General features: G+C 42.7%; 1 protein-coding gene across 1 annotated transcript in view; it reads right to left on the reverse strand.

Annotated features, from left to right (window-relative positions):
- CLYBL (citramalyl-CoA lyase) overlaps window positions 1-15,492 on the reverse strand; it is a 243,556-nt gene extending 228,064 nt beyond the window's left edge. Inside the window, 1 exon segment of the mRNA XM_069970730.1 lies at window positions 15,341-15,492. Within this exon segment, the coding sequence (XP_069826831.1) occupies window positions 15,341-15,384 (44 nt within the window). The 5' untranslated portion in view covers window positions 15,385-15,492.
- Between the last annotated feature and the right edge of the window lie 5,504 nt (window positions 15,493-20,996).

A 20,996-nucleotide genomic window follows, 5' to 3' on the forward strand; every position in this document is an offset into this window, starting at 1 on the left:
CTAAGAAAGGATATGGTCATGTGCACAAGTTCCTTTCTTTCGAGACTGGCTGTCTGTTTTTTAAACAGTAACAAATTGTACTGTAATTACACCTCCTTTTGTAGATACCAAGTTCCCTCTACGCATGGAAACAGCTTTCAACCACTTAACGACCATGGGCATACATTTACGCCCTTGTAGCCTGGTCCTTGGCGCAAGAGGGTGTAAATGTATGCCCCCTCCGGGGTACTGGGCTCAGGAGCTGAGCTCGCTTCATAGCGGGTGAAGACCAGCTGCTATTAGGAGCCAGGCCCTCACGATCCTGTGACAGACTCTATCAGAAGATCAAAGATAATACTGATCGCTGCTATGCTATGGCATAGCAGTGATTAGTCTATGGAATCCAATGTACCTAGGTAATAGTCCCATAGGGAGACTAAAACGTTTTCCTTTTAAAAATGTGCCATAGCCCCCCCCCCCCCAAAAAAAAAAAGTAAAAAAAAACAAAACACCCCCCCTTCCCATTTTATAAATAAAACACACATAAATAATAAAATTAATCAACCTATTATATGTCGTAGCATGCGTAATTGTCATATCTGTTAAAATAAAACAATATTATTCCCGCACGGTAATAAAATGCAAGGATTGGTAATTTTTTTATAAGATTTTATATATAAAAAAAATTAATAAAAAGTGATCAATACGTCGAACTACACAAATGTGATTACTAATAAAAACTAGAGATCATGACGCAAAAAATGGCGCCACATACAGCCCCTAGGTAAAAAAATGAAAGCGCTATAAGAGTTACAATAAAGCCATTGTAATCATACCTATTTGCAAAAAAAAATGTTTTACTGTTAATAACAATAGTAAAACATTAGAAAAGCTATATAAACTGCATATCACTGTATTCATACTGACCTATAGAATAAAGATAAAATGTCAGTTTTACTGTAAAGTGCATTAAGTAAACATGGGTTTAGTCATTAATTTTAACAGTGCAAGTTATTGCATCTGCTGTAAATGTCTCTTTGCAGGTAGAGTGTAAGTGTCCACAATGCATCAAGTTTCTTTCTATTGTACCCCATTAAAATAAATTGAACATATGGTATACAAGTGGGTGATTAGAAATGAGTACGGACACCTTGACAGTCTCTATTCAACTTTTTTAGACTGGTCCAAGGAAAGCAGAGTAGAAACAAAGGGACAGGTGCTCAGCAAAGAACTTCTGTCCCTTTGTTCTAGCAATCACAATCTCTGACATGTCCCTAGGCCTGTTATTTCTTGCCATACTGGGTTAAAAAAAGATGTAGTTAACCAGCTGCAATCCTGCACTACTGCCATCCAGACAGCACCTGTTGAGGACCATCTGGTCTCCACACAGGTATCTGCCCAGCCTGCCAATCGCTGACTGAGGTGGGCAATGCAGGCACTTTCTTATGCTAAAGTGTCACCAGGAAGTGGTGCGCAACAGGAACTGGGCACCATTGTAATGGGAGTAGTGGGAGGTTGCAACAGGTGAGTACAACTTTTTTTTTAAGCTCAGTCTGGCAACACTAATCAAGTTTCCAAATAACACTTTTATGGTGCGTTCACACCTACAGGATCTGCAGCTGATTTTCTGCAGCAGATTTCATTTAAATAACTGAACACAGCATCAAATCTGCTGCAGATCCTGTAGGTGTGAACGCACCCTAATAGGATAAATTCAGTCAGAAACAAGAGGCACTGAAGTAAAAACATTTTTATTTTAGATAAGCGGATATCGAACAATTTTTCCAATCTCAGGTCGCAATATCACACGTTATGCAAGGCTTTCTTAGCAAAATAGATGCCAGATGTGACAGGGGCAAACTGTCCAATATTTACTCCTAAAGTGGATCTGACACTACTCCTGACACACCTATAAAAAAAAAAAATATATACTTTCCTCATGAATAACTGGAGGATCTTTTCTAAAAGCCATGTGTTATACCATTCCTCTGCTATTTCCACATAGTATATTTATAAGTAAATAGACAACTGGGTGTTACTATTCTTCTTGCCAGAGACAGAATGTAGGGACACACCTCAACTGGTAACACCCAGCTGACAATTTGTTCATATATTTCTTAGGTAGCATGACAGAGGAATGCAGAGTTCTGAGAATAGGTACCCACGCAGCCATGTTTCATAGAGATTACTAGAACAGATGTCAGAAGTACCGATAAAATGAGAGCACCTGCGCACAGCAACCACATTACAGATGTAAATGTTGTCCCTTTGCTGTATTTTTATCCATCAAAATATCTTGTATAAAGTATTTTTTCATTATTTAAAAAAAGGCATAGAAAATGCTGTAAAATAAATGTTTGTGGCAGAAATGATATTAACAATTTTCTGGGGTAAGAAGGGTCTAAAAAGTATGAACACATATAGATGAATCAATAGCAAAGGCTGATAAAAGTAAAAAGCTATTGAACGGACTACTACCTCACAGCTTGATATGTTTATCCATGGCCTAATATTTTCTCTTTACAGTGAATTTTCCTCACCTCTAGTGTCACACAATTATGACAAGAAATTGAAGGCAGTAGAGAACAATTCTGAGGCTCCATTATAAGCTATAATCTTACACTATTACCTTATTCCCAACAGTGGATCTTCTATTTCCCAACACTCTCGTGAGTTACCAATGGATACCTTACTGGCATGTAGATGCATTTAGACGGCTTAGTGCTGATCCGCATCATGCTGGGAGGCACCAGACACAGTTTAGCTATACATCTATAGATTGATGGAGTTGCCAAATTAAATACTTGATCTCCTGGTTGTTTTCTAGGTTTTCCAACTTTATTATCTATTGCACACTCTTTTGCAGTATAATAGGAAAGGTCTGCCTTAAATTTTAAGTATCTGTATCTGTAGCATCAATTGTTGGCCTGGAATTGAATGGAAGAATAAAACTAAGATTCAGAGCATGAAATTCAGGCCGTATTTTTTTTCTTTCATGAAAACAGTTTGTGAAATGTTGTTCATTGTGGCAAGTTCATTTATACCAATATACAAATTTTTTTTGATATATATATCAGAAGATATCTACTCTGAACAGCAACAGCTTCAGCCAGATAGTTATGATAAAAACAAATACATTTTACTGAAATATTAAGCACAACCTATATCGATTAACATTTTGCTATTACATAAGAATTGCTGAAATCTTCCATTGCTAATTTTTTTTTCCATTTTTGGAGGGGGGGGGGGTGATTAGTTGGACTTTGGTAATGGTGCTGCCAGATAATTCCTAGTTGGACTTTGACATATCATCAGTTATTTTGCTGTATTTACCAGCTAAACCTGTTGTTGGAGAACTATTTTATGACTGTCTTATTGCATATTCCTCTAGGTACCTTCTCTTTTCCCTGGTTTGTAGTTATTTCCTTGTCATATATTGCCTGTCATTAGCGTGTTTTATCTGCCTTACATATAAAAATTGTAATAAAAATTTGAATGCGAAAGAACTGCTGAAAACAGCACAATAACTACCCCCAAACTAACCTTTGAACAGGTCCTATAAACACCAATACATATTGAGGGCTCTGAGGCTGACATTTTATGTACAAGAGGCAATCATATTTATTATCTGCTACTCAATGACTGGTTTATGATATTCCATCCTTTTACAGTAAACTTCACTTAAAGGATAACTATCAGCAGGTTACACAAATCTAAGAAACTAACCTTCATCCTTAGCACCCCATGCACAAAAAGGACATATCAGGAGGTTAGATTCGTAATTACTAGGGCTGGATCCAGTGCTGCATTAACCTCCGTTGCCAGCACACAGAAGATACTCCAGCAGGAGACCCAGAACGCCATCACCGGAGAGTGGATGAGAACCTGACACAGCGCCCTGTCCACACCATGCCTACCTGTAACTAATGCTACCACTTCTGCTACTATTACTCCCACTACTACTCTCCTCATCAACTACTGATCCCACTACTGCTACTGCCCTCATCTACACACACACACACACACACACACCTTTTAGTTTTAGGGTAGCTTCACAAGTACAGACTTGCAGCGTTAATAACGCTGCAAGTCAGCTAGGTCCTGGCAGATCTCTTTCACTACATACACACAGCGGTCTGAACGACCGCTGCGTGTATTTAATTCTGCCGCCTTGCTCCCGCTCTGTATACATTACCTGTCCTCGCTGCACGGGGTCCCGGCGTCCTGCTCTCCCTCCCGGCCAATCAGTGTGTTTCCCTGCCGCAGCCACTGATTGGCCAGGCGGGAGAGCAGTACGCCGGGACCCGTGCAGCGAGGACAGGTAATGTATACAGAGGGGGAGCGGGAGCCGGGCGGCAACAGAAGGGGTTAAGCGGCAGGCAGAGTAACATACACGCAGTGGTCATTCAGACCGCTGTGTATATGTAGTGAAAGTGATCTGCCAGGACCTAGCCGACTCGCAGCGTTATTAACGCTGCGAATCAGTACGTGTGAAGCTACCCTTAAAGTAATAAAATTTACAATATCAGTCCAAGACCTTGTAAGAGGATACATAATAACCTGGTAAACATATACAATTTTGTTATTAAAGCTCTAATAGAGCCACGTCACAGAGGGGCAGGGGTTTCCTCCCACTAGGGCGGGCTAATACAATACCACGGGTAAACAGCTCACCCTTCTCCCAGAGGAACTCAGACCGGTGCACGGTACACTGTTTGGCGACAGCCGTTCAGGAACCAGGAAAAGAGGGATGTCCAGCTCCAGATCCAGTTGCTCATATAACGAAGTTTATTGAAGACACAATTAAAAACACTCCATAGTCCTTGTAACAGCTACATGTTTCGGGCTATACGCCCTTATATGTGGCATCACTAGGGCGGGCTGGCCCACCTCCAGTGCTTCACCCCCGACCGGGAATACTCAGGAACCAGGACACGGTTAAAAAAAAGGACCGCTGCACCTGCTTCCCCGCACCAGTGACGTTCTAGCCATGTGAAGGACTTAAAGTGAATGTAATTGTGATACATTTACTTTAACCATCCCCCTTTTTTTATACCTTATAATACCATATGAAATGTGAAGTGAAAACCAACTGCCAGCACTAATGAGACAGATCATGTGACTGCAATTGAACTGAGCATAAGTGACCCAACCTAGTGGATGCCAGGCAAACTAAAAGGTTATCAAACAAAGCAGCATAAGGGGTATTAGCAAGTCTATATCTCCCAAACAGTAAATTTTAAGAACTATGTAAATTTCAACAGTGTGTGAACATAGCCTTGGTGTGTTTTCTATCCACTGTTAGTCAGTATTGGTTGAAAAATACTGACCAAAATACTGAGCAAAAATACTGTGTGTGAACATAGCCTTCACATGTCATCAGACACGTCAAAAGTTAGGGCCCTATTATACGGAAAGATTATCGTGCAAAAAATCGTTACAATTAAACTAATTAAAGTTTGTGCGTATGTCATTGATCACATCCTTTGAGGTGACCAGAAAATCATCATTAATCATTCGCTAATTGCTTGCAAATCTTTCATGTATGTACATATTGTTTGTATACTAGAGTATATGAACGATCGTAATTGCAATGGTAATTAACCACTATCTCTTCATGTATTATGAACATGGAGCTGTTGTGAGTGGGGCCAGTACTGAGGTGGGTGGGGCCAGTGCTGCTAACACATGTAATGTACTGAACTGGCTTACTATAGATATGGTCCAGGATAAATTAAATAAACTCAATGTAACCAAAGCTCCAGGGCCTGATGGATTACACCCCAGAGTTCTTAGGGAACTCAGTTCTGTAATTTCTCTACCCTTGTATGAAATATTCAGTGATTCTTTGCTTACTGGTATTGTGCCGTGGGACTGGCTTAAGGCAAATGTAGTGCCGATCTTCAAAAAGGGCTCTCGAACTTCCCCAGGTAGCTATAGACCTGTAAGCTTAACGTCCATTGTGGGGAAACTATTTGAGGGGCTTATAAGGGACTACATCCAGGAATATGTAGTGGCTAATAGTATTATAAGTGATAACCAGCATGGTTTTACTAAGGACAGAAGCTGTCAAACCAACCTGATATGTTTCTATGAAGAGGTAAGTAGAAGCCTGGATGGCGGCGCGACTGTGGATATTGTGTACCTGGATTTTGCAAAAGCGTTTGACACAGTTCCTCATGGACGTCTGATGGGTAAGTTAAAGTCTATCGGTTAGGAAAATTTAATGTGTAACTGGATTGAAAACTGGCTTAAAAATCGTACCCAGACAGTGGTGGTCAATGATTCCTACTCCGAATGGTCCCCGGTAATAAGTGGTGTATCCCAAGGGTCAGTACTGGGCCCTCTTCTGTTTAACTTGTTTATTAATGATATTGAGAATGGAATTAACAGCAATGTTTCTATCTTTGCAGATGACACCAAGCTTTGTAGTACAGTACAGTCTATGGAGGATGTGCAGATGTTACAGGATGACTTAAACACACTGTGTGTTTGGGTGTCCACTTGGCAAATGAGGTTCAATGTGGATAAATGTAAAGTTATGCACCTGGGTACTAATAACCCGCATGCATCATATGTTCTGGGGGGAGTTACTCTGGGAGAGTCGCTGATGGAGAAGGATCTGGGTGTACTTGTAGATAATAGACTACAGAACAGTACACAATGTCAGTCAGCTGTTTCTAAAGCCAGCAGGATATTGTCATGCATTAAAACAGGCATGGACTCTCGGGACAGGGATATAATATTACCGCTTTATAAAGCTTTGGTGCGGCCTCATCTGGAGTATGCTATCTAGTTTTGGAACCCGATTCATAAAAAGGATGTTCTAGAGCTGGAGAGGTAACAAAGACGGGCAACTAAACTAATAAGGGGAATTGAACATCTTAGTTATGAGGAGAGATTAAAAGAATTAAATTTGTTTAGTCTGGAGAAGAGACGTTTAAGGGGGAGATATGATTAACTTATTTAAATATATAAATGGCCCCTACAAGAAATATGGGGAAAAGATCTTCCAGGTAAAACCCCCTCAAAGGACAAGAGGGCCCGGCCCCGCCTGGATAAAAAAAAGGTTCAATCTCCGGAGGCGACAAGCCTTCTTTACCATGAGAACTGTGGAACAGTCTACCACAGGATCTGGTCACAGCAACAACAGTAGAGGGCTTCAAAACCGGCCTAGACAAGTTCTTAGAGCAAAATAATATAAATGCATATGTATAGAACCTATCACCCCTCTCCTTCCCTGTATCCATCCCCTCCTTGGTTGAACTTGATGGACATGTGTCTTTTTTCAACCGTATTAACTATGTAACTATGGTGAACAATTTTAGGTCGTTTCCAAAAGTGCAATCGTTTATTGTAGAAAACAAAGAATCGCTTATCGGGGGTCTCATAAGAAGATATAGCCGTGGAGAGATCACAGCAGTGTGATCCACTTCCTAGCTGGGCGCACATTCCGTCAATATTTTCTCATTGACTTATATAGATGGAATGAGTGGCTGGTCAGGAGGTGGTTTGCAGCTATTTTATCAGAGTGGATCTCAGCAGTGAGACCTGCTGTGAGCAATAACTTTTGACATGTTTGATGTCATGTCAAAAGTTATCTGTAATGACATGTACGCTTTAGTCTTGAGTAATGCAGTAAACACTCCACCCTACACGTTTCGGTCACAAGTATATGCAGTCATAAAGCAGAGCAGATCAAACAAGAGAAGAATGGAGGGCACTCACCAAAGTAGTCTTCATAAACTTTTATTCCTTCATATCAAAAAACTGGACTTAGTGCAGACACGGACATGGCAGACGCTAGGAAACAAACACATACAGAGGTCCGTAGAAGCGCGGTCACGTGCGAAACAGTCTGTTACCGCTTTGTTTGTTTCCTAGCGTCTGCCATGTCCGTGTCTGCACTAAGTCCAGTTTTTTTATATGAAGGAATAAAAGTTTACGAAGACTTTGGTGAGTGCACTCCATTCTTCTCTTCTTTGAACTGTATTCATATTGGACTATTTGCCGCTTTTTGGGGAGTTTGCACCACTTGTTTAGTCCATATCTACAGCAGACTGTGAATCTTGATCGTACTTCATATGCACCGCATATATGTATCTGTAGTGCCGCCCGTTTCTATTTTTTGATTAATAAAGCAGAGCAGAGTTATTTTATCCTTTAGACAGCCGGCGTGCGGGTATTATTTTGGTGCTAGATACTTGCATAAAACTCAACAATCTGGGAATGACAATATGAGAGTGGTGTAATATTTACACCACTCTGTGGCTACATATACATAGGCTGTATCCATGTTTTCCAGGACTCCCTAGGGAGAAAACGGCAGAATTGCTATTTTTTTTTACTTTATACATATTAAAAATTAATAAAAAGTGATTAAAACGTCCGATCTACACAAATATGGTATTAATAGTAGGCCCATTTTATTAATAATTGCAAAAAAAAAAAAAGGATTTCATAAAAAAAAAAAAAAAAAAACATTAGAAAATCTGTGTAAAGCGGCATATGGTTGTGTTCGGACTGACCTATAGAATAATGGTATCATGTCACTTTTACCGTATAGTGCATTACGTAGACACAGGAACCCCCCCCAAACGTTACCATATTGCATTCTTTTTTACAATTTCACCAATGTATATTTTCATAAATAATAATTTTGGTGTTTCATCATACATATTATGGTAGAATGAAAGACGCCATTACAAAGTACACCTATTGCTGAAAAAAGGGAGCCCTTACATGGCCGAGTAGATAGAAAACTGAAAGTGCTAGAGCTCTTAGAAGGGGAGAAGGAAAAAACGAAAACACAGAAATTAAAATTGGCTCGGTCCACTGGGTCATTTAGTGCCTGATCCTTAAAGGGTTAATGATACCGATTATTGCAGTGGATTTGCTGTAAAGCTTGCAGCGTCCAATCTGCTGCAAACTCTCTATGTGGGAACGCACCCAAATACTGACATGGACAGAGGAGGTAGCAGAGAGCACCTTGTCCGTCTGGAAAGCACACAGGATTCCTCCAGGCATTCAGCCGCTGTATGTAGTGCAAGGCTTGCATTTTATAAATAGAAGTCATTTACAACTGATACATTTCCATGTGCAGTAACAAAAGAAATGGCAGAATGCTAAAATTATTATGTTAATTTGTTTTCCCTAAGACCCATTGGCATCACAACATATGGGTAAATTCGCCCCTGCGACGAAGGAATATTTAATGAAAAAAATAACAATTAAATTTTAATCCCCTCCTCCATGAGGTATAAATAGGCTCCACCTCCCCCTAGACCTCAGTCTAATTATAAAGAAACATAAAACACAGGGAGGGAGTCTTGTGATGCCAATGGGTCTTAGGGAAAACAAATTAACATAATTTTAGCTTCCCTTACGTCCCATTGGCATCACAACATATGGGGAATTAGCAAGCATTATCCCCAATGGGCGGGTAAATTATTACGTCCGCATTAAGAACAGATCTTGCAAAGGTTGTTCTTGACAAGAAAGAAGTATCCAGCCTGAAATATCTCACAAAGGTAGTCAAAGACGACCAGGTAGCTGCCTGGCATATGTCCTCAAGTGGCACAGCGGCACTCTCTGCCCAAGTGGAGGCCACAGCTCTAGTAGAGTGAGCCCTGGTAAATTCTGGTGGATCCAGATCAGCAGAGGAGTAACATAAGGCAATGGAGTCACAGATCCATCTGAATATTGAAGGTTTTGAAGCCTTTCTCCCCTTGTTCTTTCCTGCGAAAGGGATAAAGAATTCTCGTCTTTACGAAAATCCCCTACTCTATGTAGATAGATCTTGATAGCTCTGGATACGTCCAATAAAGAAAGATCCAAGTCTTCTTTAGATGATCCAGTAGGAGAAAATACAGGCAATACTATTGGCTGGTTGATGTTGGCAAATGAAGCCACCTTAGGCAGGAATCCTGGAAGGAACCTAAGGATAACTTTGTCTTGGGAAAAAATCACGTATGGAGGTGCAGAGCCAAGGGCTTGAAGTTTTCCAACTCTCTTAGCAGAGGTAATGGCTACTAAAAGAGAAATTTTCAATGTTAACTTGAAGTCTACTTCCTCCCAAGGCTTAAAGGGAGGAAGACACAGGCGTCTCAACACAAAGGATAAGTCCCATGGGTCTACCTGCTTTACCAGGTTAGGCATAGTCTAGCCTTAACAAAATTCTTTACCTCCAAGATCTGAAAGAAACGTGAGTTTAGGTGTGCAGAGAGGGCTGCTATCTGCACCTTGATGGAACTAGGTTTTAATCCTTTATAGAAGCCTTCCTGTAAAAACTCCAATGACTGTGGTGTAGAAGGTTTAAGTCCATCAATACTCCTGCTTGCACACCAATCTTGAAAAATCTTCCAAATACGTGCATATGATTTATTTGTAGTGCTACTACGAGCGTGAGAAAGGGTATACTATACCTTCTCAGAAAAACTAGAGTTCAATATGGTCCTCTCAAGCTGAGGCTGGAAAGATTCCTGCACAGATGTTGACCCTGGAATATTAGATCCGGATGCAGAGGTAACCTCCAAAATTCCCCTCTGCTCATATTCATGGGGAGGGTGAACCATGACCCCTTCGGCCAGAAGGGAGTGATTATTATTACTGACGACTGATCTAGACTGATCTTTGTCAAACTCTGGGAATCATGGCTATGGGAGGAAAGATATACGCCAGCTGGTATGTCCATGGTATTGTCATTGAGTCCACTACCGTGGGATTGTCTGCCCTGTAAAGGGAACAGAAATTCCTCAGTTTGGCATTGCTTGCTGATGCCATGAGGTCTCTCTGAGGAAGCCCCCACCTCTGAGTTAACTGAATGAACACTCTCCTTGAGAGAGACCATTCCCCCGGTAATGTCAGGCCTCGACTCAGTCAATCCGCCAATATATTGTCGACACCCCTGATATGAATCGCAGAGAGTCTGGTTATTCTCGTTTCTGCCCAACAGAAAAATCTTCTCTACTTCCCTGAGGAGAGAAGGGGATCTGGTACCTCCCTGTTTAGGTACGCCACACAGGTCATGTCGTTCATCCGGATTCTGACTGCTCTCTGTAAAATAGGAGGAGAAAAATGAAGAAGAGCTAGGTAAATCGCTCTGAGCTCCCTCACGTTGGAGGGCAGAGCGGATTCCTGTTGACTCCAAGATCCTGCAGTCGTGATGACTGTCAGATGAGCTCCCCAACCTGTTCCTGAAGCATCTGTCGTGATGGTTATCCAGTGTGGTTCTGAAAATAAAACTCCATGTTTGACTTGTCTCCACCACATTAGAGAAGGTCTTGTTTGAGTTGATAGAACATGCATCGCATCCAAGTCCTTCAGTCCTCGGTTCCATACTGTTAGTGCTTCTCTCTGAAGAAATCTCATGTGCCATAACGCCCACGGCACCGCGTCCGCAGCTGAGGCAAGGAGCCCTAGAAAGCGCATTTATGTTCTTATGGATACCTGATGAGGAGGAATTAGGAATTAAGTCTGATTTCGCTATGTTGATAAGCCAACCTAATTGTTGAAGTATGTCCTGGACATAGATCAACTGAACTCCCAGAAGATCCTGAGTCTGAGTCATAATCAACCAATCGTCCAGGTAAGGGATAACTTTATCCCCTGTAAACGGAAGCAAACCATCATGGTGACACAACCTTTGTGAAAACAAAGGGTGCGGAGGTATTCCGGATGGAAGGACTTTGAATTGTAAGTGTCTTCCCTTCCCCTGGATTTGGATGGCGAAGGCTCTCCTGTGAGCCTTCAGAATCGGTACATGAAGATATGCATCCGGTAGATCTACGGTGACCATAAAATCTCCCTCCTGGAGGATAGATTTTACCGATCTTATGTTCTCCATGTGGAACGTCTTCTTTACGATGCACCTGTTGAGATATCGCAAATCTATAATAAGCCTCCAATTTCCGGATGGCTTCAGCACTAGTAACACTGGGGAGTAAACTCCCTGACCGATCTCAGATAGAGGAACATCCTCTAGAGCCTCAATGGAAAGGAGGTAAAGAATTTCTGTCTCTAGGACTAAGTGTCTTTCTGGCTTAAGATTTCTTGACAGAAGAAATCTTGGAGGAGGAAGAGATGATAAATGAAGGACATAACCATTTTGAATAATATTTAACACCCAGTGATCTTTTCTTAATTCTTCCCAGGCAGGGAGAAACAAACTCAGACGTGTTCCCACTGGACAGCTTCTGCGTCAGAAGTCTGGTTTCTTGTTGGTGTCCTTATTCTGCTGCTTCCCGGAACCTCTTCTGGAATAGTTTCTTCCTCGACCTCTGTACTGGTATCTCCCTTTGCCTCGCTGAGGAGATTTTGCTCTGCGAAAGGAATCACCGCTCTTATAGGACAGTGGTAGGGACTTCCCCTCCTTGTCAGACAATTCCTCCATTAATTTATCCAGCTCAGAGCCAAACAGCCTACCTGGCTGGAACTCCATATTACAGAGCTGAATTTTTAAGTTAGCATCTCCAACCCAGGGTTTTAACCATAGCGCCCTTCGGCAGCGGTTGAGAGCGTACTAGTTTTTTTACGCTAACCTGGTTCCCTGAGATGCATCATCGCAGAGGAAGTCAATGGCCATAATGACCTTTTTTAAGGAGCGAAGGACCTTGTCCCTGCTAGCTCTACCTTCCAAATTTTCCTGGACCTTGTTCAGCCATCTTCTTAGGCTTCTAGAAACCTCAAAGAAGAAATGGAGACTGCCCCTTGGGCTGCCGCTGCCGTATATGATCTCTTGAGGGCTACCTCCACCCTTCTATCCATCAGATCCTTAAGATTGGATCCGTCCTCCGCAGGCAGCACAGTACATTTTGACAGTTTGGCTATGGCCGGGTCAACCTTTGGAGGCTCATTCCAGTCCTTACATTGTTCTTCCTTGAGAACATATAAGGTCTTAAACCTCTTGCTCAAACCCGGAGCCTTTTCCGGTTCCTTCCATTTCGCCTGTAACATAGACAATGAAGTCTTACCCACAGAAAAAGCCCTAGGCTTTTTTGAGGAGGAACAATCCTATCCTCTTCTATTTCCTCAGGGTGTATTTCAGCTTGCACAGCTAGCAGAGCTTGTGAATTCTATCAGCTGTGAAATACCCCCTGAATAATTCTTTCTCATCTTCAGAAGTAGAAGAGGTTTCAGAAGATGATGACTTAACTTCATCAATCACAGTAAAACTGAAAATGACCATAATCCTACAGCCATAAAGTAATATACTCAAAGGCTGGGAGTAGAGAGAGAAATACTCCATTTGGTCTTTAACTTAGGACACGGGCGGCGATTCTCATTAGCCGCTAAAGTCTTTTGCACATAGTCCTTGACCCATACAAAATACATCCTGAACATCAGGCTCCTCATAGGTTTAGGTCTGCATGAAGGACAGCGTACTTAGGCATTATAAATATTTTTAGGCATTCATAAATATTTTTATGAAAGAAAGGATGAATCTTATCTGGAAAAAATTATCCTCCTACGGTATCCATAGCCGTCAGGTAGAGGAGTCTCACACTCGGCACATGAAGTGCTTCCTTAGAAGGTCTTTTGCCAGCAGCAGGACTGGTCTCCATTTCAGACATCTGCAAATAATCAATGTATTACAATACATATAAACCACTAGCCTGGCTAGAGTAATATCGGAAAGAGACACTAGGTGGCAGCAACACTTACTTTTAAGTATATAGAAGAGAGATCACAGCACTTTGCACTCAGATGTTTTCTATTAGACCCAGATGAGCCACAGAAAATCCTTCCAGAGGAAGACAGCCAGACCTAGAGGTAGCAACAGCTTACCTTCTGCCTTGAACACACAGCTAATCCGGCATGCAGAGAGCGCACGCCGCTGCCAGCCCCCGGAAGTGACATGATGCTGATGCCGCAGTGCTGAGATGCACGCAGCGCCGATGCGTTCCACAGTCGAACGCGACTGGAAGAAAAGCTAGCGGCTCGGGTGACACGCAGAGTGCGTTCCAAGACGCACTAGGTAAGAAAAACTTAAAAGCTAAGACCTGCAGAAGCAAATATCAGGATACTACCTGGACACCGGCTCCAGCGGCATCCCAGCAATCATTACCTGGAGAGAAAACCTGAATGCAACAGGTTAACAAAGCATAAAAACGGAGGAGGGACAAAGTCCCCTAGGGCTAACAGCAACGAAGTAAAAAAAAGACTGAGGTCTAGGGGGAGGTGGAGCCTATTTATACCTCATGGAGGAGGGGATTAAAATTTAATTGTTATTTTTTTCATTAAATATTCCTTCGTCCCAGGGGCTCGCAGGGGCGAATTTACCCCATATGTTGTGATGCCAATGAGACGTAAGGGAAGCATACTTCCAACATTGTTATTTCATTGAGAATACAAATATTTGCTAAGACTTGTCAAGAGATCCTCCAAAAACCTAAATATTTTCCTGAAGCTAGACACTATACTATACACAAAACTAGTTGTGGGATATTTTATCACTACCTAAACAATGTTGCTGCAATTGCTTTGCTGCAAATTCCAACAATCATGATTTTTACCTTAAAGGGGTTATCCAGCGCTGCAAAAACATGGCCACTTTTCCCCCTACTGTTGTCTCCAGTTCAGGTGCGGTTTGCAATTAAGCTCCATTTACTTCAATGGAACAGAGTTTGAAAACCTCACCCAAGCGGGAAACAGTAGGGGGAAAGTGGCCATGTTTTTGTAGCGCTGTATAACGCCTTTAAGTAAAGACCACAAAGTTCACCAAACTTAGACCAGAGGTACACGCACGCTCCCGTAGAGATACTGCAGGACACCCTGCAGGACACCGAGCATGGCAGGATTCAGCGGCGCAGAATTCCACAGTTTTTGCTCAGTGTGAACTGGGCCTTTGAGTGGAGAGTGATGGAAGCAGAGGAGCGCCAGCCCTGCTAAAGAGACACTGTGTGATACTGAGGCTGTTATGCTCAGTGTGAACGGGCCCTTACAGTATGAGTCTGGTATCCGCTCTTTAGAACAAGCCAATATACACAGCGATCCGTATAGGCAGTCTGCACTATTAGGAGATGGATTTCATTCACCTGTGACAATGGGAAAGACCTTCACTGTATAAGAGGTGGAGCCCACAGCCCTGACATATACTGTAGCCTACAGCACTTATAAGCAGTGATCAGAGGGGGGGGGGGACAGAGCAATAAGAGCGGCCATAGAGAAGAGGACATGGAGACACAGCAGCACATACAAGACATGCGGAGCAGACAGCGCGCCGGACCACAGGCGCTCACTACGTCTCTTCCGCCCACGTCTACGACATTGCACAGACCAATAGACGAGGCGGAGAGCCGCCATGCAGTCACGGAGCGCTGTCAGTGTGTCACTTCCGCCGCCCGCCCGCCATGGAACTCACAGTGTCACGTAGCTGCGGAGCGCCAGTCTGTGCAGTAACGCCATCTTCCGCCCGGCTGTGTGAGGGGCTGGCGGGCGGTGCGGAGGCCGGGCACAGGGGCGGCCGCCTCCTCCGCTTATTACTGGGTCAGAGGCCCCGGCACAGCCTGCCTGTCACCGGCTCCAATACAAACCCGGCGGCCGCCTGGAGCAGAGAATCCTGGGAGTTGTAGTGCTACAGCCGCTGACCGCTCCTTATGCAGTGTAACCAGCTGTAGGGGGCGCCACATGTGGTGAAATGTTATCAGGTTGCTATGGGAAACTGTACAATTACTGACACCAAAGGCTCAGCCGCTACTTTATACTGATTGTTACAATGTAGGGGAGTCCTCCTTTAAGGAGTCATAGAGAGGTGGTCCCCAAACATAATAGCAATAGGAATGAGCCCCATTAAAAAGACGGTAATTATAAAACGTTACTGGTAATGCTGCACTGTTAAAATATTATAATAATATAATGCAAACGGGATGACAGAATTGTTGAATGAGCGAAGTTAAGAGTACGTTCGGCTTCATACGGACCTGAACGCTCTGCGTTTGATTCCTGGAAAGGGTGGATACAACCCTATGCTTGTATCCACGTTTTCCAGGTAGCCCTAGGGCTGCATCCAACTTCTTTAGCCACCGGTAATCGAATGCAGAGAGTTTGGATGACGTTGAATGTACTTAGTCATCACTAGTCACATCATATCCCAGAAAATAGGGATTAAACAAAATCCCATCTAGCCCAAAGTGGTATTAACAAAGCTAAAGACGGGGTAGGACCGTGCCTGGGCCCACAAGGAAAAGGGCACCTGTGTAGAGATGGTATTTGACTGTATTGGTTGGTATTTGAGTGTATTGGGGGGGGGGGGGGGGGGGATACAGGTTGTTGTATAATGGATTTTATTCCCTATCACTGTGGAGGTATAATTCAGTAACTATGTGGTGTTAGTATGTGGTCATAGTGCGGCAGCATCATTTGTCCCTGGTATAGCGGTAGATGTTCATCTTAGCATAGTGGGTTTTCTTTAGTAATAAGGATGGGGTAGAGCGTCATTAAAGGAGAAGTCCAGTGAAAATTTTTATTTAAGTATTGTATTGCCCCCCAAAAGTTATACAAATTACCAATATACACTTATTACAGGAAATGCTTATAAAGTGCTTTTTCCCCCTGCACTTACTACTGCATCAAGTCTTCACTTCCTGGATAAAATGGTGATGTCACGACCCGACTGCCAGAGCTGTGCGGGCTGTGGCTGCTGGAGAGGATGATGGCAGAGGGATGCTCAGTGTCCCTCCAGTGCCCTGTGTTCCTTAGTGTCCTCCTGCCATCATCCTCTCCAGCAGCCACAGCCCGCACAGCTCTGGGAGTCGGGTCGCGACATCACCATTTTATCCAGGAAGTGAAACATTGATGCAGTAGTAAGTGCAGGGAAAAAAAGCACTTTATAAGCATTTCCCGTAATAAGTGTATATTGGTGATTTGTATAACTTTTGGGGGGGCAATACAATACTTTAATAAAAAATTTTGCCGGACTTCTCCTTTAACCCCTTAATGACATCGGGCGTAAATTTACGCCCTGATGCCGGTAAGGGAGTTCAGAGCGGGGCCGCGCCGGTCCCGGGTGCCGCGTGTAGCCCGGGACCGTAGGTATTAGCGGGCACAGTCCGATCGCCGTGCCCGCTAATACAGTAATCAGATGCAGCTGTCAAACATGACAGCTGCATCCGATTACCGGACGCAGCGTCATCCCTGGTGTCTAGTGGGGAGATCGCTCCTCCGGGATGTTATCCCGGAGGAGCGATCTCCGTAAATGAAGCCGGCCGGGGACCGCTCCAAGATGGCGCCGTCCCCGGCTCGGCACTCGTTTACTTCCGGCTGCAGCAGCCGGAAGTAAACGAGTGCCTATCTCATGGATCTCTGCAGCATATCTATGCTGCAGAGATCTCAATGAGAGATCAAAGCACTTATACTAGAAGTCCCCCAGGGGGGCTTCTAGTATAAGTGTAAAAGTTAAAAAAAAAATGTCATTATTAGTAAAAAAAAAACCCTCCCCTAATAAAAGTCTGAATCACCCCCCTTTTCCCAGGTTATAAATAAAAGTAAATAAATAAATAAACATGTTTGCTATCACCGCGTGCGTAATCGCCTGAACTATTAATCACATTCCTGATCTCGCACGGTAAATGGCGTCAGCGCAAAAAAATCCCAAAGTGCAAAATTGCGCATTTTTGGTCGCATCAAATCCAGAAAAATTGTAATAAAAAGCGATCAAAAAGTCGTATATGCGCAATCAAGGTACCGATAGAAAGAACACATCATGGCGCAAAAAATGACACCTGACACAGCCCCATAGACCAAAGGATAAAAGCGCTATAAGCCTGGGAATGGAGCGGTTTTAAGTGTCGTATATTTGTTGACAATGGTTTAAATTTTTTACAGGCCATCAGATACAATGTAAGTTATACATGTTACATATCGTTTTAATCGTAACGACTTGAGGAACATATATAACAAGTCAGTTTTACCCCAGGGCGAATGGCGTAAAAACACATTTCCCCCAAATAAACAAAATGCGTTTTTTTTTTCAATTTCACCACACTTTGAATTTTTTTTTCTGGTTTCGCAGTGTACTTTATGCAAAAATTCAGCCTGTCATTGCAAAGTACAATTAGTGACGCAAAAAATAAGGGCTCATGTGGGTCTCTAGGTGGAAAAATGCAAGTGCTATGGCCTTTTATGCACAAGGAGGAAAAACCGAAAACGCAAAAATCGAAATTTGCTCTGTCCTTAAAGGGTTAAAACTTAGAACCAGGCACAACTAAAAGGCATTGAATTCACTTTATCATTTTTCACCCTACAGATCCACATGAGCCCTTATTTTTTGCGCCACTAAATGTACTTTGCAATGGCAGACTTAATTTTTGCATAAAATATGCTGCGAAACCAGAAAAAAATGTGTGTGGTGAAATTTGGAAAAAAAAAACAAAAAAAAAACCAAAACTTTTATTTTAACCCTTTGAGGACCAGGCCCAAAATGACCCAGTGGACCGCGCAAATTTTGATCTTAGTGTTTCCGTTTTTCCCTCCTCCCCCTCTAAGAGCTCTAGCACTTTCAGTTTTTTATCTACAAGGCCATGTAATGGCTTATTTGTTACAGGAATAGTTGTACTTTGTAATGGCGTCATTCATTTTACCATAACATGTATGATGGAATTCCAAATATATTATTTATGAAGATATAAATTGGTGAAATCGCAAAAAAGAATGCAATATGGTAACGTTTGGGGGGTTCCTGTGTCTACGTAATGCACTATATGGTAAAAGCGACATTATACTATTACTCTATAGGTCAGCCCGAACACAACCATATGCAGGTTACACAGATTCTCTAATGTTATATATTTTTTTTTAAATGAAATCCTTTTTTTTGGCAATTAATTATGAATAAAATGGGACTATTGTGACGCTTATAACGGTTTTATTTTTTCACCTATGGGGCTGTATGGGATGTCATTTTTTCCGCCATGATCTCTAGTTTTTATTAATACCATATTTGTGAAGATCGGACGTTTTGATCACTTTTTATAAAAAATTTTTTATATATAATGTAACATAAAATCGGTAATCCGCGCACTTTTTCCCCTCTTTTCGTGCACGCCGTTTACCGTTCGCAATGACGCTTGTTATTTTAATAGATCGGACAATTACGCACGCTACGGTATATTATATGTTTATTTATTTTTATATGTTTTATTTATATAATGGGAAAGGGGGGTGATTTCAACTTTTATTGGGGGAGGGGTTTTGGGGTTGTGTGTTAGTGTTTTTAACTTTTTTTTTTGTTTACACATTTGAAGTCCCTTTGGGGGACTTTTACATCCAGTACTTGGATTTTTACACTGATGAATGCTATGCCATAGGCATAGCATTGATCAGTGTTATCGGCGATCTGCTCATTGAGCCTGCCTGTGCAGGCTTAGTGTAGCAGATCGCCGATCGGACCGCACAGAGGCAGGTGAGAGACCTCCGGCGGCCCGTTTTACCGATCGGGACCCTCGCAGTCACACTGCGGGGGTCCCGATCAGTAAGTGACAGGGGACTCCCCCTGTCACTTACACTTAACGCCGCGATCGCGGCGTTTAAGGAGTTAGTGACACGCGGCAGCGCGATCGCTGCAGCGTGTCATTACCGGTGGGGTCCCGGCTGCTGATTGCAGCCGGCCCCCACCTGCTATAAAGCGCGCTCCGCTCCGGAGCACGCTTCATAGCGGGAGAAACACCCAGGGCGTACAGTTACGCCCTAGGTCGTCTGGGGACAGACTTCCATGGCGTAACTATACGCCCTGGGTCGTCTAGGGGTTAAGAGGTTTCATGTTTATGCCCTATGGTAAAACTGGCAAGTTATCGGTTCCTCAGGTTAGTACAAATGCAACTATATGTAACTTGTATAACTTTTATTTGATGTCTTATAAAAGATTTAAATAAAAAAAACAAAACTAAAATTTCAAACTGAAACTTAGTGATATATCCCCCCCTCCTTACTCTATGTTCTGTTCTCTGCACCATCCACAAGCTTAGATGCTGGACAATCCATTAATACCTGTAGAACATTCATGTCTTCTTGCTGCTCTAAAATGCCGCATTTTCATTGATGTACACTGTCATTTAATTGGTGGACAGTGTCACCTAGTCAGGGCCTTCATGGTAGTTGGGCCCCATCTCACTTGGAAGAGGACAGTATCACTTTAAGGGTGGGTTCACACAATAGATCGCAGCAGATTTCACCCTGCGAGCTGGCAGCAAAAGCCCCTGCGGATCTCAAACTGTCATTTTCAATGAGATTACATTCTCGCAGCAGGATTGTCACTGGGGCCCCCTTAACCCATCGTCTGTATATAAGGACCGTGTACAGAATGTGAGAATGAGGCCTAAGTGTTTAAAAGTTCAGTCTGTGATATACAGACCATATTTCATGGACTGAACAAGTGTGTGTGGCCTTAAAGTGTATCTGTCAGGAAGCCAGCTGCCTTGACCAGTGGTAATATCCACTAGTTCAGGTACCCATAGAGAGGCAATATGCCAAGATGATACTGTGCACGACTCCAATTGGATCAGAATGAGGACTGCCCGCATTACCATCTCGGCATGTTTCATCTCCATAGATACCTGAACTTCTGGCCACAGCGGATTTTACCACTAATCACAGGGCCTTTCTGACAGGTAACACAGCAACACGCTGAAATGTTATACACATTAAACACCTCAAGACCTTGTTTATATGCAATTTCCTCAAGACTCCTAGGAAAAGTTCCATGCACATGGCAGAGTCACAACCACACATGTAAGGCAATGAAATTTCCCCCAAAGTGTCTACATCTTTGTATTAGAGAACCAAAAGATCTATGTTCTGCCATATGGTGCTCCCTGAGTAACTGGATTCTTCTCTGTAAGATTTCTAGGGGTGATTAACCCCCACTGTAATTTGCTATCGGCAGCAGTAAAAGTATAGTCACTCCAGTGGTTCAAATATACATTGGAAAGAATGACTGACTGTCGTTAAGCAAGACAAGACTAGACATTTGACCCTAAAGGGATGCATGGTCATCACAATAGATTTGCCACAAAGGGAAAATA

Source organism: Dendropsophus ebraccatus, chromosome 5, assembly GCF_027789765.1.
Source record: "Dendropsophus ebraccatus isolate aDenEbr1 chromosome 5, aDenEbr1.pat, whole genome shotgun sequence".
NCBI classification, from domain to species: domain Eukaryota; kingdom Metazoa; phylum Chordata; class Amphibia; order Anura; family Hylidae; genus Dendropsophus; species Dendropsophus ebraccatus.